Raw genomic sequence first — 16749 nt, 5'->3', positions numbered from 1 at the left:
AGGATACAAAGTTTAGCCTTCGCCAGCGCTGTATAAAGAAGATTGAGTTGCATGCAGGACATATCCTTAGCATTGCCAGTATCGTGCAGTAGAAGCAAGGGTGCTGGGAGAGAGGGCGGTAACAGGAATACGTCCCTCAACGCGACCCCAACTGCCTCCCAGTACAGGTGTATAGTTGGACAATCACACAGCATATGCAATAGGTCATAGAGTGGGTGGGGCAGTGCCAGCATTGCGTATGGGGCAAAAGCCCGGCTGATCTAAGCTTTTAGGGTGTCCAGTACCAGTCGTGCAGGGTTTTAAAGTGATTGAATTTAATTTGTGCTTCTCGGACACCTCATTCCCGGACCTCCATCAGAGCAGTACATTCTTCCACATCATATTCTACCCGTAAATGTGTTTGCTATTTATCCTGGAGGGATATTAGAAGGGGGAGAGAGAATAAGTGTTGGTTCAGGAGCATGTGCACGCCAGACATCACTCCACGAAAAGAGCCCCAGGTTCGTAGATAGTCAAGCACCGGTGAGTGGTGCAGAGTACACGGGCAAGTCCCCATGAGGCTATAAAGAATGTGAAAGCTGTTGATATTGCCAGGACTAGTGCCTAGGGAGTCCAAATTCAGCCCTCATCTCCGGAAACGTTTTTAGTAGCCCATTTTCGAGGAGTTGGTCGAAGTTAGAAGACCCTTATTCTGCCAGCCCTCCCAGTCAAAACATCTCCCCACCTATCAGTAAGCATTCACATTGTGCAAGGAGCGTGGGTTTGGAAAGCCGTGGCCGCATGGAGCCCCATACGAATTTACTTATGGGGGCTTCTACTTCCCTTAGCATTGATAAAGGTACCTGCAGTGGTAACATCCCAAGGACATGTTCAGCGGAGTAAAGTTACCATTCGGACAGCCAGTAGCTCCCCCAAAGGGAGAGTCCCAGTTGGGACCATTTTGCAAAATCTTGCTGGGTGCACATGAGCAGGGGTTCTAGGTTATCCTGTACTATATGGTCCAAGCCCTGTTGATGAGAATTCCTAGATATTTGAGGCACAATTGTTTTCATGAAATGGGGAAGACTGTTGCAGCTGCACTCGTAGTCACCAGGGTTAGAGGTAGGGCTTCACTTTTGCCCCAGTTGATTTTATATCCCAATAGTGCTTAAAAATTTGTCAGAATACCTTGTAGTGCTGGGAGCAAGTGAGTGAGATCTGTGAGCGTAAGTAATATGTTGGCATATAAATAGATCACGGAGCGACCACCCTGGATGGCGACGCCAGCTATAGAGGGGGAGCTTCATATGAGCGCTGCTAAGGGTTCATCAGCTAGAAGGAATAGCAGCGGCGATAGTGGACATCCCTGCCGCGTCCCTCAGTTAACGGCAAACGCATCAGAGAGGAAACCCCCACAACTAACCTGCAATATGGGGGGAGTCATACAACCAGTGGACTTTTTTGATAAAGCTATCCCCTAGGCCGTAACGTTTTAAGGTTTCGAAGAGGTACCACCATTCTATCCTATCTAAGGCTTTTTCAGCATCAAGGGAGATCGCCACAACATCTTCTGTGGAGTCTCTAGTAGTCCAAATTGTATGTGCTTGTGCTTTCTAGATTATCTCTAGGGTACAAATCCTACTCGAGTATGGTGAATAAGGGATGGAATTACTTTTGAGACGGCATGCCAAGACACCAGCCGGTATCTTGACATCTCCATTGAGGAGGGAGATGGGTTGGTAGCTGCCGCATAGTAATGGATCATTACTGGGGTTTGGGAGAACCGATATGGATGCCCTATTGGAAAGCGGATTCAAACAGCCTGTCCTTTCCGCGCATTTGTAAGGCTTCATACAGGGGGTGGGGGCGGTTCCACTGTTTCATGTCCCGCCCATTTGTAAAATTCCAATGGAAAACCATCCTCCTCATGGGCCTTATATTAGGGTAAGTTGGAGATGGCCTGATCTCTCCTAACAACCCCCCCCTCTCCTCTTCCGTGAGAATGGGTATTCGGGCCTTCTCAAAGAACAGAGTTAGACGGTCTGGATCCACTGCAGTTTCTGGGGTGTAAAGGTTCTGGTAGAAGAACCCAAATGCATCGGCTATGTCCTGTGGGTGTGTGAGAAGCGTACTATCAGTATCTCGTATAGCAGGGATGGCTAGCGCTGCCTCTTGCTGGCATAGTTGGGCTTCCCTGCCTTTCCCCCTGCTCGTAATGTCTGTCCTTCATCCTTTGTAGTGCATATTCCACCTGAGAGGAATAGAGGGCATTAAACACCACTTTCACCTTTACGAGGAGACATCGTGTGGCCGGGGAGGTGGGGTTCGCAGAGTATTCTCAAGTGCATGATATTATTATCTCCTCTAGGTCTCGTCAACGGGAGCGGCTCTTGGCGTTCAGCGAGGGCAGCATCTTTCATAAGTTGTCCTCTGATTGTTGCTTTAGCCGTTACTCAGAAAACCTGAGAGGAAGAAACCAAACCTCTATTGTCAGTTATATAAGTAGCGACATGGACACAAAGGTGATCCTTACCCTGTAGTGTACAATACCAAGACACGTTCAGTCGCCATGGCCTGGACCTGAAGATATAAGGCCCAGTTCTAGTGCTAAGAACACTGGGGCATGGTCAGATAGCGCTGCTTCCAGGATCCGGGAGTCCCTAGCCACGAGGACTAGTTTAAGAGAAACAAGGAAGTAGTCCAGCCTGGACTGCGTTCCGTGGACCGGCCATATAAATGTGTACTCCCGATCAATTAGTATTGCGGCCTCGCATTTACATGTGGAGCTGGAGACTCCTCATGTGGACAGTGTGCTACTGCTATATAAGACCCGGCCCACTCAATCCCGGTGTAGTTTTTCAGATTCTGAGGGAGACAGGTGCATTTCGTGGAAGAGGGCAATATCGGTACGCTTAGATTGAAAGTAGGATAGGACCTTCTTTCTTTTGATAGAATGCGTGAGGCCATGAACGTTCCAAGACACTCATCAGCGGGAGGGTAGTCCCCCATGCCCGGAATTGCCACATGGGTCTGATGGGACAGGACTGGGACTTTCACGTCTATGAAGTGCGGTGTGATTACTCGAGCTATCTATGTTGAGGTGGGATATACGATGTAACGAGTGGGAGGGTAAGTTAAAGCCTTGGTGGGAGAGCCGTGATCGCACTCCGGAGCGTAGAACCAAGCAAAGAAGAGAGGATTAAGAAAATAGGGAGAAGGTGGGTAATGGGTAGGGACGTGAGAAAGAGACAAAGAAAAGAAGTGGGAGAGAAACAAACGGAAGGGAGATACAAGTCTCAGAGAGAGATGAGAAAGTAGTCCAGGTTCATCACAGGATCTAGTGGGATATCTCATGGGAGCTTGGTTCTGTTAAATCGCGGGTCTAATCCTGCGAAACCCGCAGCCGGTCGTGCCAGAGGAGAGGGGGAGGGGGGCAGACCTGGCGGGAAAAACTAGGACACATAATAACCAGGTTGGTGAGTGGGTAGGGGCTGGGCTAAGGGAGGTATCAGAGTAATGCACAGGCGTGCCCATTGATCTTGGTGATAATAACGCAGGATATGGAAGATCCAAGAGAAAGCAAAAAAAGGACGGGTATCATAGGGTACTCCCTAGACATAGCGGGGATGCGCTTAGAGGATCACGGTGATGGTGAACAAGGTGAGCAGCAGAGGCCTCCATATAGGTTACTGGGAATGTAGGAGGGATGGGGGGGGCTCGCCCAATGGCCGCCAGCCCCGTATGATAACGAGATATATAGCCCAGCGGAGTGAGGGATACGGTCTTGGTTGTCTTTGGTATGTTCAGTGCTTGGTGCTGGTACTCGTTTGTGTTTTGTGCTTGGCTTTATTTTGTTTTGATATTTATATTTTGCTATTTTGTTATGTTGGTGTTTAGGTATTTATTTACCCCCCCCCCCCCCCCCCCCCCCCGGTAAGCAGAGCAGGACCTGAATCCTAGAAGTACAGAATTCAGATATAGGGGCAGTGCTACAATGCAATAATAAACCGTGGGGTGCGCGAGATAAGATGAAATGGAAGACCCACCATTATCAATTTGTACTGGGTCTAAAGGTGCCCAAAGGTGGAATAATGGAGGGAGGGGGGGGGGGGGGGGGGGGGGGGGGGGGGGGGCAGCGACCCCAGCCAAACTAGTGTTATAGCTACATCATCAATAACAACAGCAGTAATAAGAACAAAGATAACAATGATACACTACAACAATAGCGCAGATAAACATGTATGGTACTTAGAGCTCAACTCACGGTCGCTCTGTATAATCGCTGGGGGAGAGTAGAAGGTCCATCAGACATCTCCAAGGGACATGCCAGTGAGTCAGTCAGCAGGGGGCGAGGGCTAAAAGGGGGACCTTGATTTCTCTCCGTCTCTGAGCGGCCCCTGGGTGATGTTTGCCACTGCCTAGAGAGCCATCTCTCCCATCCTGAGATCTGAGGGCGGTCCATGAATCTGCCCCTCTTTTGCATTGCAGAATGAATGCAAAAGTCGTTAGGATCAGCTGCGTATGTAAAGTAGGGTTGTGTGGCAGAGGTGGGGTTTGTCATGAAAACAACGGATTCCTGATCCATAGGTTGGGTGGAGAGACTAAGAAAGACTGCAGATCTGCAGGTTTGAAGAAGTCCCTGGATTTTCTATCCATCATTACCCACATTCTGGCTGGTGGAGAAAGTCCATATTTGATGTTAAGATGGTGCAATTAGGGTCTGAGTGTAAGGAATGCCTTCCTTTTTATCATTCATCTCTCGGGAGAAGTTCACAGCAATACAGATGATCTGGCTGTCTTGCTGGTATGGACCATGTGCTTCTCGCAGCTGTCAACAGCTGGCGGGCCTGCTCATGGCATAGAAAATAGGCAATTTTGGGGCAGGGCCTCTCTGCAGTATGTTTGTGGAGGGGGCCGATCCTATGGGCTCGTTGGAATTCCAGAATGGGGGAAAAGGTAAGGCCCGTAAAGGCAGGGATGAAGTCACGAAAGACTACCCTCAGGTCCGTGCCCTCTGTTTTTTCCAGCAAGCCAAAAAAGTGGACATTGTCTCTATGACTACAGTGCTCTAATTCCGTGATTTTGTGTCAGAGGTATTGCAGTTCTGGTTCGTTATCCGGAAGGTTTGCTACCTGCCTTTCGACAGTGTGCAGATGGAGATCCAGATCAGTAACTTTGGCCTGAAAGCCTGCAATGTCCACCCAAATTGACTTAGAGTCTGCTGCTAGGTCTGTGATATTAGAGTACACTGCTTCCAGGGGGGCGGGCCTACTGCAGAGATTTCCTGCAGAATATGCTCTATGGCAGTGTCTGGGCGGGGGTCTGTGGTATTGGATGGCAGAAGAGGACATTGGTCACATTCCAAAATAGCTTCAGAGAAGAGTAGTTGGTGTGTAGTTTTATCACACGACTTGCCAGATAATTTGCCAGGGGACATCGCCTCGAAGTGGGGAGTTTGAAGAGCAACAGAAGAGCCGGTAGAGAACAAAACCAGAGGCCCAGTGTTGTAGGGACAGTATTTAGTTACTGCGGCAGGGCCAGAGTTTTGCTGGTCTCCCTCCGGACATATGCAGCATTCAGCAGTTCCCACTGGGTGCAAGGGGCAGTCGGGGGGGGGGGGTCCCAGCTGGCACTGGTGGCGGCAAGGTTTGAGATGGGCAGAAACCTTATCTGACCCAGGACGTCAGTGTGGCGCCCCAAGCTCAGGGAGTGCAGCCTATGTTGTCGGTTCTGGTGGGGATGAGTGAAAGAGAATGGGTCCGCAGTTAATACTCACCATGGAAGTCGCAGGGTCTGCCTTCAGTCCCAGAATCGGAGACTGCGACCGCCCGACTTAAGACTTCCTCACCGGGGCTCCAGTGGTGTCACCAAGGTGCCACTAGATATGAGGTGCAAGCGGGATGAAGGCTTGCCAAAGCAGGCCTGTGGCTGTTCCCCTTGCTGTCAATCGTGAGGGCCCCACAACCCTCGGGTTGAACAGTGTGCCCGCTGCACGGGAGACCTCTGCCCCAGGTCGCCGCTGCACACCCTTGAGGCTCTGTATGGTCCTTAAGGGGACCACAGAAACAGCCCTCGTAGACAGTGGGTTCCTCCTCCTTTCTGAGTGGTGCGGCAACCTCACGCAAAATCCCACTTTCGGGTCACCGCCACTCCCTGCTGCAGTTCTTTGCGTTTTTTTTTCTTTCTTTATTCACCAGAGCCTGCGGCTGCTGTCCTCGTTCTAGTTAAGGACCACGGGCTCTGCAATTGTCCTATATAGGGCAGCAGCCGCGCATGGGGCCCCTCTCAAGTCACCACTGCACGCTGCCAGGGCTCCGTGCTGCTCCTAAGGAGAAGCCTTGCTGACGTCCACGTGGTGGGCTTCCGATTTCCACCCTCAGCCTGGGTGGCGCGGCAGCTGCAGTAGTTGTATGCAGGTCCCCCCTGGTGGGGCCCGGAAGGTGCCGCAGTGGCTCCGCCCGGAGACTAAACAAGTCGAGCCCGCGGCTATCTCCTATGCTACAGGCCATGGGTTCAGACATCTCATCCTCGCTCAACTGGGGTTCTCACCAGTCAGCTGGGCCTTCCTCCGGCAGTAAGGGGGTAAAAGGGGCTCCGCCGAAGTTATGCCTGGCACTAGCTAGGGGGTGGCAGTTACTCCTGGGCACTCCCTAACCAAAGGGATAAAAGTTCCCAGTTGTTGCCCTACCCACTTTCAGTAGTTATTTGCCTTACTACAAATGTTCTTGGCAAAACTAAACTTGGCTTTTTAAGAGCTGGGGGTATCTGTGGGAGTGTCACAGGGAAATAAACAGTGTTCTCCTACGTCTAACAGAAAACTAGAAGACAGAAGTCTAGTGAAACAAAGCAGGATGCCTACGTGCTAAGACAGGAGATGCACAGTAACTGTACACTTCTCCGGTATGATCCCTTTTATAGCCCAAAAGGATTACTTGGGATTTAGACAGACCTGTCGGTAAGGATTTGACACTGTTGTGACAAATACTCCCCACTCTTCTTTCCCCACCACAGAATATTCTGCAGACCTCAGCTGAGTCATCCTTGTTCATTCAGGGTGACCGGTCAGCTGAAGTAACCTACTGTGTAGCTCCTGGGAGGCATACCATACCTCTCCAAGGCCAAATACAGGCTGAGATTTGTTGAAGATTTCATGTAAGTTAGTGTTACAAAGTGGGCTCCTCCTGGAATTTGTGCAGTTGACTATTCGGTTTTGGCCTTTTACTGTGAGGGAGCTTCACTACGCGAGTCTATCTTAGACCAAGAGTACTAACCACCAGTGTCCACCTTTTAAGATAAGGCTGATGCTGTGCACCCAGGGTAAGAGTCTCTTGATAGTTATATGTGAGCAATCACGAGTGAAGGCTACACGTGTGAGACTACAGTCTTTGCCAGCCGGGTTGATGCACAAAGGCACCCTTTCACTGAAGAGACTTCAAGAATTGGTACTGGCTTTGTGTAGGCCTTACGGGAGTGGGCATTAATAGTATAAAAATAGTGCTCACTGAAGGTGTGTAGTGCTTAAACTGTATTACACATTATAGACAAAATCTGCCGTAAAGTACAGTTTTTCCCACTTAGATGTACAGGGCCCATCAAGGTAAATCTGCATCCAGAGTGTCTATTTTCACACCCTGACATCATACCATCAGTTTTTATGGCACTTTAAGAGTTGCTATATTGCCCTGGCTCGGCTCGTACTCAGACTCCAGGCCTTTAAGTGCCACAGCCCTAACAGCAAACCCACAGGGCCAATTTAATTGCAATGCTCACTAGCAGGAGGATTAAGAGGCCTTGATACACAATAGTGGCATTAACAGTGCCAAACCCAGTTCATGGGAATGGAAGGGTGGGGAGAAAATCTACATCTGTTAATTAGCTTGACATAATGCACCACAGTCAGGGACCCCAAATAAAAAAAAAATAAAAAAAAAGAGACAGCCAGGCCTCTGAAGACAATATGTGAGGGGCTAGTCTTTGGACTTTTGGTGGAAAGATCAGGCAGATGTGTCAGCTACAGGCTGAGCAGAGATCTCAGGGAAGCTCTTTCAACAGACAACTAAGTTGCCATATTGGAATGTTCCACAACGCTGTGGAGAAGGTTTCGGACAGGTGTGGAGTGACGGTGCTGCCTCCTGCCTAAAATGGGAGCACAAAAGAGAGCTGTTGTCTCCATTACCAGGCCAGAAGACGTGTGTAAAGCTGGCCGAGACCCTAAAGTTACCACAGTGAACCTCTCAACATATGGCATACCGCAGCTGACCGACTGAGGCTTAAGGGAATCAGGGTTACAAAAACAAGAGCTGCGCGAGACCACATAGGAAAGGAGAAAGCTTCCCAGGACAGCTAATAAAATATTCACCACATGGGGAAAGATGTGGCCCAAAACTATTGCGCTCTCAGAAAAACAAAATATATATTTGCCTCTAGTGGTGCACCAAATGGTTTCACTGTTAATGACAATCCGATACCCAGTTCACATTAAAATTTTAGTTCACAAACCAACCTGCCATATACAGAAACAAACATATGGGAGAATTTATAAAAAATAAATTAAAAAAACAGTAGCAAAAACCAGACTAAAACTGCATTATTGTGGAACTTTATAGTCCCTATAAGGCAAAAAAAAAGTGACAAATCAAACTTAATTGTACACTTGTTTTTGTAGTGGTGCAGGTTAAGCAAGACCAAAATAAAAGCCAACAAAAGTAGTAGTTTATTTTTTTCTTTTAACCCCTTCGCTGCCAGGCCTTTTCCCCCTCCTGTGCCAGGCCTTTTTTTGCCTATTTGGGGCAGTTCGCGCTTAGGCCCTCATAACTTTTTGTCCACATAAGCTAACCAAGCCAAATTTGCGTCCTTTTTTTCCAACATCCTAGGGATTCTAGAGGTATCCAGACTTTGTGGGTTCCCTTGAAGGAGGCCAAGAAATTGGACAAAATACAGTGAAAATTTCTTTTTTTTTCAAAAAAATTGGAAAAAGTGGCTGCAGAAGAAGGCTTGTGGATTTCCCCCTGAAAATGGCATCAACAAAGGGTTTGCAGTGCTAAACTCAGCAGCTTCCTAGCTTTCAGGAACAGGCAGACTTGAATCAGAAAACTCAATTTTTCAACACAATTTTGGCATTTTACTGGGGCATACCCCATTTTTGCAATTTTTTGTGCTTTCAGCCTCCTTCCAGTCAGTGACAGGAATGGGCATGAAACCAATGCTGGATCCCAGAAACCTAACCATTTCTGAAACGTAGACAAAATTCTGAATTCAGCAAGGGGTCATTTGTGTAGATCCTACAAGGGTTTCCTACAGAAAATAACAGCTGAAAAAGAAAAATATTGAAATTGAGGTGAAAAAAACATCAATTTTTCTCTACGTTTTACTCTGTAACTTTTCCCTGCAATGTCAGATTATGGAAAGCAATATACTGTTACGTCTGCTGGACTCCTCTGGTTGCGGGGATATATAGGGCTTGTAGGTTCATCAAGAACCAGAGGAACCCAGAGCCAATAAATGAGCTGCACCCTGCAGTGCGTTTTCATTCTATACCGGGTATACAGCAATTCATTTGCTGAAATATAAAGAGTAAAAAATTGCTATCAAGAAAACCTTTGCATTTCCAAAAAGGGCACAAGATAAGGTGCTGAGGAGCAGTGGTTATTTGCACATCTCTGAATTCCGGGGTGACCATACAAGCATGTGAATTATAGGGAATTTCTCAAATAGATGTCTTTTTTACACACTCTCCTATATTTGGAAGGAAAAAATGTAGAGAAAGACAAGGGGCAATAGCACTTGTTTTGCTAATCTATGTTCCCCCAAGTCTCCCGATAAAAATGATACCTCACTTGCGTGGGTAGGCCTAGCGCTGGCGACAGGAAACACCCCAAAGCGCAACGTGGACACATCCTAAATTTTGGAAAAAAACAGGTGTTTTTTGCGAAGTGCCTACCTGTAGATTTTGGCCTCCAGCTCAGCCGGCACCTAGGGAAACCTACCAAACCTGTGCATTTCTGAAAACTAGAGACCTAGGGGAATCCAAGGAGGGGTGACTTGCGGGGCTCGGACCAGGTTCTGTTACCCAGAATCCTTTGCAAACCTCAAAATTTGGCTAAAAAAAAAAACACATGTTCCTCACATTTTTGTGGCAGAAAGTTCTGGAATCTGAGAGGAGCTACAAATTTCCTTCCACCCAGCGTTCCCCCAAGTCTCCCGATAAAAATGATACCTCACTTGCGTGGGTAGGCCTAGCGCCCGCAACAGGAAACGCCCCAAAAAGCAACGTGGACACATCCCATTTTTTGAAAGAAAACAGTGCCTACCTGTGGATTTTGGGCTGTAGCTCACCTGGCACCTAGGGAAACCTACCAAACCTGTGCATTTCTGAAAACTAGAGACCTAGGGGAATCCAAGATGGGGTGACTTGCGGGGCTCGGACCAGGTTCTGTTACCCAGAATCCTCAGCAAACCTCAAAATGTGGCTAAAAAAAACACATGTTCCTCACATTTCTGTGGCAGAAAGTTCTGGAATCTGAGAGGAGCCACAAATTTCCTTCCACCCAGCGTTCCCCTAAGTCTCTCAATAAAAATGGTACCTCACTTCTGTGGGTAGGCCTAGCGTCCACGAAAGGAAATGGCCCAAAACACAACGTGGACAGAACATATTTTTTCACAGAAAACAGGTGTTTTTTGCAAAGTGCCTACCTGTGGAGTTTGGCCTCTAGCTCAGCCGGCCCCGGGAGGGGGGGGGGGGGGGGGGCAGAAATGCCCTAAAATAAATTTGCCCCCCCCAGTCTCTCCCCCCCCCCCCCCGGGAGCGACCCTTGCCTGATGGGTCGCTCCCCATCTCGAAAAAAACAAACAAACAAAAAAAAAAACACAACAAAAAAATGTGCCCTGGTGCCCTGAGGGTTCTGCCCCCCCCTGGGGGCAGTTCAGCCTAATAATAGGCCGATCTGCCCCCAGGGGGGGCAGAAATGGCCTAAAATAAATTATTCCCCCCCCAGCCCCCACCCCCCCCGGGAGCGACCCTTGCCTACGGGGTCGCTCCCCCTGCGTGACATTGGCGCCAAACAACAAATCCCCGGTGCCTAGTGGTTTCTGCCCCCTTGGGGGCAGATTGACCTAAAATCGGCCAATCTGCCCCCAGGGGGGGCAGAAATGGTCTAAATACAATTTGCCCCCCAGGGGAGCGACCCTTGCCTGATGGGTCGCTCCCCATCTCTAAAAAAAGAAAAAAAAAAAAAAAAAAAAAAAAAATTGCCCTGGCGCCTAGAGCTTTCTGCCCCCCCTGGGGGCAGATCGGCCTAATAATAGGCCGATCTGCCCCCAGGGGGGGCAGAAATGGCCTAAAATAAATTGCCCTCCCCCCCAGGGAGCGACCCTTGCCTAAGGGGTCGCTCCCTTTGCGTGAAATTCACGCAAAGAAAAAATTCCCTGGTGTCTAGTGGTTTCTACCCCCCTTGGGGGCAGATTGGCCTCATCAAAATAGGCCAATCTGCCCCCAAGGGGGGCAGAAATGGCCAAAATATAATTTTCCCCCAAGGGGAGCGACCCTTGCCTAAGGGGTCGCTCCCCACCAAAAAAAAAAGAAATGAAACATAAAAAAAAAAGAAAAAAAAAAAAAATGAAAATGGTCCCTGGTGCCTAGAGGTTTCTGCCCCCAGGGGGGGGCAGAAAAGGCCTTCTCAAAAAAATGCCCCCCCTGGGAGCGACCCTTGCCCAAGGGGTCGCTCCCTTTTGTCAGTTTCAATAAAAATAAAAAAAAATCCCTGGTGTCTAGTGGGGTTTCAAAAGCCGGATTGCAAGCAATCCGGCTTTTGAAACCCTCGGAGGGACTTCAAAGGGAAGGAAATACTTTTCCTTCCCTTTGAAGCCCCTCCGGGCCTCCCAAGTGATTGAAAAAGAAATGCTTTTGCATTTCTTTTTCAATCGCGCTGGAAGCAGAGCTCCCAGCGCAACTAGGGAGGCCCCTGTGACAAATCAGCGCGCGCTTGCTGACGTCACGGGGGGGGTGGGGGGGTCGGGGGTGGAAGCGCGCCCCCAAGTTCCCCTGTGCCATGGACGAGATGATCTCGTCCAAGGCACAGGGGAACTGTAGCCTTGGATGAGATCATCTCGTCCAAGGCACAGAACCGGTTAAATACCAAACTCTTTAGTACAGTCTCACTATCACCAACTCTCCAGGCCCCCATTAAGGCCTAAGGAGCTTATCAACTAACCAGGAATACATTTCCAGTCAGGGACACAAAATTGTGTTTTTGGTCTAGAATATCAAGGATGAACTATTGAATGGTCACAATACTCTGGGGGAAAAAACTTGACCACAATATAAAGACCAAAGTATGGTGGAAGCAATTACATGTATACAAGTATAGATTTAGTAGTCTTAACACCACATCTAAGTATCTTAAATATGTACATCATCAAGGTACATAATAGTGGAGTTAGGCACAGAAAAACCTTATATAACAACCAATATTTTGCTCATAATATTGTGGCCACTATTTAATCCATCCTCGATATTCTAGATCTATATCCAAAATCACAGGTCTACTAACACATAAATTAACATAAAAAGGCTAGGAGATTGCTTAAACTATGTTGGCACAGAGGAGAATTCGATGGAGTGCTCAGGCTGAGCAGCAGTCAAGTGCAAACACTTTAAAATCAACTCACCAACTTCTTAGAGAGAAGCAACGCTGTGTTATTGTCACTTTCCAGGGCCCAGGATGCAAATCTTAGAATGTGCTCCTGATGTCTCTGCAGTTTTGTCATATTCCAGTGCTGTCTTTCCAGTTTCTCTTGCTGTCCCTCAGTCACCCTCTAATGCCAAAATAGAAAAAGAACAGATACAGATGACTTGCTATTGAAATCTGTCTTTATGTTGATTCTGAATGATGCATTAAGACTAGGTAACCACCAAAACTACAGAATTAGCTTCGCCATATGGAGAATTGGGACCATATGGAAAGTTTGTCCCATCCACACTTCAAATTTACTTAATCTCACCGTGGCCAGCAGAAATCCACAGACCATAAAGTGCATATATCCTACTGATTTCCTTAAGATTAAGATGAACAGTATGGCAGAGCAAGCTCTAGCACACATCTGGATCTCCCAAAAAGAAGGAGATTTCTTAATCAATAAAAATCTGGTAACTCTATACTTTTACACCATTCCAAAAATTCATAAAAATCTTGAAACACCTCCTGGTAGACCCATTATATCAGATATCAATTCTATTTTGGAACCTCTGTCTCGTTTCACAGATGCTTTTTTAAGACCCCCAGTCTTAAATACGGATACATTTCTAAAGGATACAAAAGACGTACTGTCTCTCTAGAAAGGCAGACTCTGACCCAGAAATTGAGAAACTGATCGGACTTGATGTGGAGAGCCTATATACAAGAGTCTTCCTCACCCAGACACACTGCGTATAGTTGAGATCATCTTTGACATAGATTGGGATTACCAAACACCACAGAATGTGGTTATGGAATGTTGTTTCTGGGCCTTAATGAAAACATTTTGAGATTGAGGGAAATCTGTACCTTCAGAAGCACAGGACGAGCATGGGAAGCACCGTTGCTTCGAGCCTGGCAGGTCTCTATTTCCATCATCTTGAGAAACAGAGTATTCTAAACCCCGCTAATCCATACAGAGAACACACTGTGTTGGGGAAAAGATACATAGATAACATATTGGTCATCTGGAAAGGAGATGAGACAAGTAGAGAGTTTTTCTTTTTTTAAAGAGTGGTTAAACAGGCAGGACCAGTTCCTGAGATTCACCCACACAATGAGAAAGGAACAACTGGTCTTTTTGGATCTAAACTTTATAGCCACCAATGGAGCCCTTAAAACAACCACTCATGAGAAACCAACATCAAAAACCTGCTTACTTCTGTTTGATAGTGCCCACCCCGCCACCTGAGAAAGAATCTTCCATTGCACAATTCCTCAGACTTAGGAGGAATTGCTCCGAGATATCGGATTATAAAAAAACAAGCCTAGAATCTAGCATTAAAATTGGAGGCAAAGCAATGCCCCATAAAAATTATTAAACGGGTCATGAAACGAGATCGCAAAAACAGAGAAGCCCTCCTGGAAACCCCTCATCAAAGGCAGAAAAATGAAACACCAATATGAATCACAAGATTCAATACAGCCTTCAATCAAGTAAGCAAGATCATCAACAAACATTGGCGTAATCGTAACATTGGCTCATTGAACATCCCTAAACCCATGTTTTCACATTAACGGGGGGATGTGTTAAAGACATGATTGTGCACACCCGTCCACGCCATTTTTGTAAGAAAGCGGTTGGTATTAACTACCTACTACCACCTAGAGCGCATTATCCATGTGGTAACTGCAGTGTGCGCCATCTAACAAAGGCTACCAAACGGATCACCTATAATGACAATACAACATGGGACATCAGAGACTTCTAACACTGTAATACCCAACAAGCAGTTTATATAATCACTTGCCCATGCAACCTACATTATGTAGGGATGAACACCCGCAAAGTTAAGACTCATCTGTGAACATTGCAGTAACCTGAGTTGTGGACGTGCTACTACTAAAATGTCCACTCATTACAAAGAAAAAGCACACACATTGGAGGATTACCAGTGTGTCATCCTAGAACACCATAAGGAGATTACCTGCAAGTCCATACTGTTTGAAAGAGAACAACAGGGGGGGTCTATAAGTTACGTACACACTAAGTAGGTCTTAATGAAAACATCCCTTGGATCCAGCTGATGAAGCATTACATCACAGTGATCACCAGGACGAATACCTCAGATTGTGACATGGTAGAACGACGAAGATTTTGTCCATCCAATTTTTAATGCATATACTGAAGCGCCTTCATAAAAAACATTCATTAATAGTACAGTCACACATATGTTTCTATTCTTGACAAGGAGTAAAACTTCATTATACATAAGATAAGTAGTCTCTTAACAGTCTTATAATTTAAAAGAATCCCCCTTGGTTCCCCTGTTTTCCGTCATCGTAAACTAATCAATACAATGCTCCCTTATTGCCTGTGACTTTACGGCACTGACAAGGGACACCTATTGTAAGGGTTTTTGCACGCCTCCCTTAATCCATGGGAGGTGGACATCTGGAAAGTTCAGCAGTCTAGTGCTGTAGGCCGCAGCATGCCGGGACGCGAAGGCAGCAGTCCACTTGAACTCTGCTCTGGTCTAAGCTTGAGTGTCTCAGACGCCGGAGAAGTGAGCATTAGGTACAGAGAGGGAGTGTCGCTTTGAAGAAGTAAGAGCTATTTATCTCTATAACATCATGCCAAGGATATTGACAACTACAACAAGCCTAACACTCTGGCTAATCTTTAGTGTGTGACTACAAGCAGACGCCCCTCTCGGCAGATCTATGACAAGCGTCCGATTACCCTTGAGTAGGTTACGCATGCACCAAGTGAGAGTTTCTGGTGTGCTTCAAGTGTTTAAATGTTTTTTTTAAATGTGATTTGTCTTGTATTGTCTAAATTGAAGGTACATTGATATTGACGAGTGCCTCTTCCCACAAGAGGGATACAGTTTGCAATTTGGTGGCACCACACCCACAAGCAATAAATAAAGCATTCAAACATCCATCAGGGCTGTGATAACTATTGGTTTTTTCATTTCCAGAGGTATCGCAGACTGACCGGGAAAAAACCTATGATGAAGCATGCCAATAAGGGGTAACCCTGGTGGGTGAGGCTTTTTCTAACAGAAGCTGCTTTAGCCTTGCTTCCCATAGCCAGCTCGAACTGTTGGGGATTCCACTAGATCTAATCCCTCCGATAACCCTGTTATTAAAATTCCCAGATGTTGTAGCATGCAGGAGCTTAAAGCTAGGGGCCAACCACCCCCCTCGCAGTTTTGGGAAGAACCATATATTTAGCAGCCTTTCTAGCCCTCATAAGTCCCAACAGGAAGCGGAAACATGCACTTTTCAATTTAGTCAGCCATTATTTATAAAATTCTAATGGAACAGTCCTGAAAAGATACAGCACCTTTAGAAAACAGTGATCTTTATCACGCTGCATCTCCACAATACCGACAGATGAAGATAATTATTCTGCCAAACTCTTGCTTAATATCATATAATAGAGGTGCCATTTTCAAATCTACCAATCTATCTAGGGCGGCAGTAACCCTGACCACCTAAATACACAGCATCTGATATGGCCTGTTGGTCGTTAAACAAAGCTCCCATTGAGCACAGGATCTGGTTTTTGCCCTTATTTAATCTGTAACCTGATCAAGCCCCAAACTGTTTAGCTAGTTCTTCAATCATGGGAAGGGCCTCTGAAGGATCTGAAGTAACCACTACAATATCATCTGCATATGTTAGGGCTTTGTATTCCACCTGGTCACTTTAAACGGTCTAACGCACGAGTCTCTTGAATGGCCCCTGTAACTTCCCATAAGCAGATCAAGTCTTATGGCTATCACCCCCCTCCCCATTTCCCCCCTCATTGTCCCCCCCTCCCCCCTCCGAGCCACCCCCAAGTAGGGCAAGTAGAGGTTTGCAAGTTGCATTTGGTTTAGGTACATTTTACAACTTGTCACACTGCCAAAATACTATTGCCCTCCAATTAGATAGCCAATGCACTTTACTCTCTCAGGGTACAAAGGAACAACAGCCAAGATTTATGCCAGGAGGTGGTGAGAAACTCTAACATTATGATTAGGGCTCCCAGTGTTCCATTTTTTTACTGATTTTTACAGATAAATACATACAGAAAACTATTTACTTG

The 16749-nt window shown here is 46.8% G+C and overlaps 1 protein-coding gene across 1 annotated transcript in view; it reads right to left on the bottom strand.

The window, feature by feature from the left end:
- Window positions 1-16749, bottom strand: part of TRIM28 (tripartite motif containing 28) — a 373881-nt gene that overhangs the window by 270671 nt on the left and 86461 nt on the right. The window contains exon 7 of the mRNA XM_069200493.1: window positions 12646-12792. Within this exon, the coding sequence (XP_069056594.1) occupies window positions 12646-12792 (147 nt within the window). The remainder of the gene's footprint in view (window positions 1-12645; window positions 12793-16749) is intronic.

This window comes from Pleurodeles waltl, chromosome 7, assembly GCF_031143425.1.
Source record: "Pleurodeles waltl isolate 20211129_DDA chromosome 7, aPleWal1.hap1.20221129, whole genome shotgun sequence".
Taxonomy (NCBI): Eukaryota; Metazoa; Chordata; class Amphibia; order Caudata; family Salamandridae; genus Pleurodeles; species Pleurodeles waltl.
Note: the sequence above shows the minus strand (reverse complement) of the source record. Positions and strands in the feature narration are given on the sequence as shown.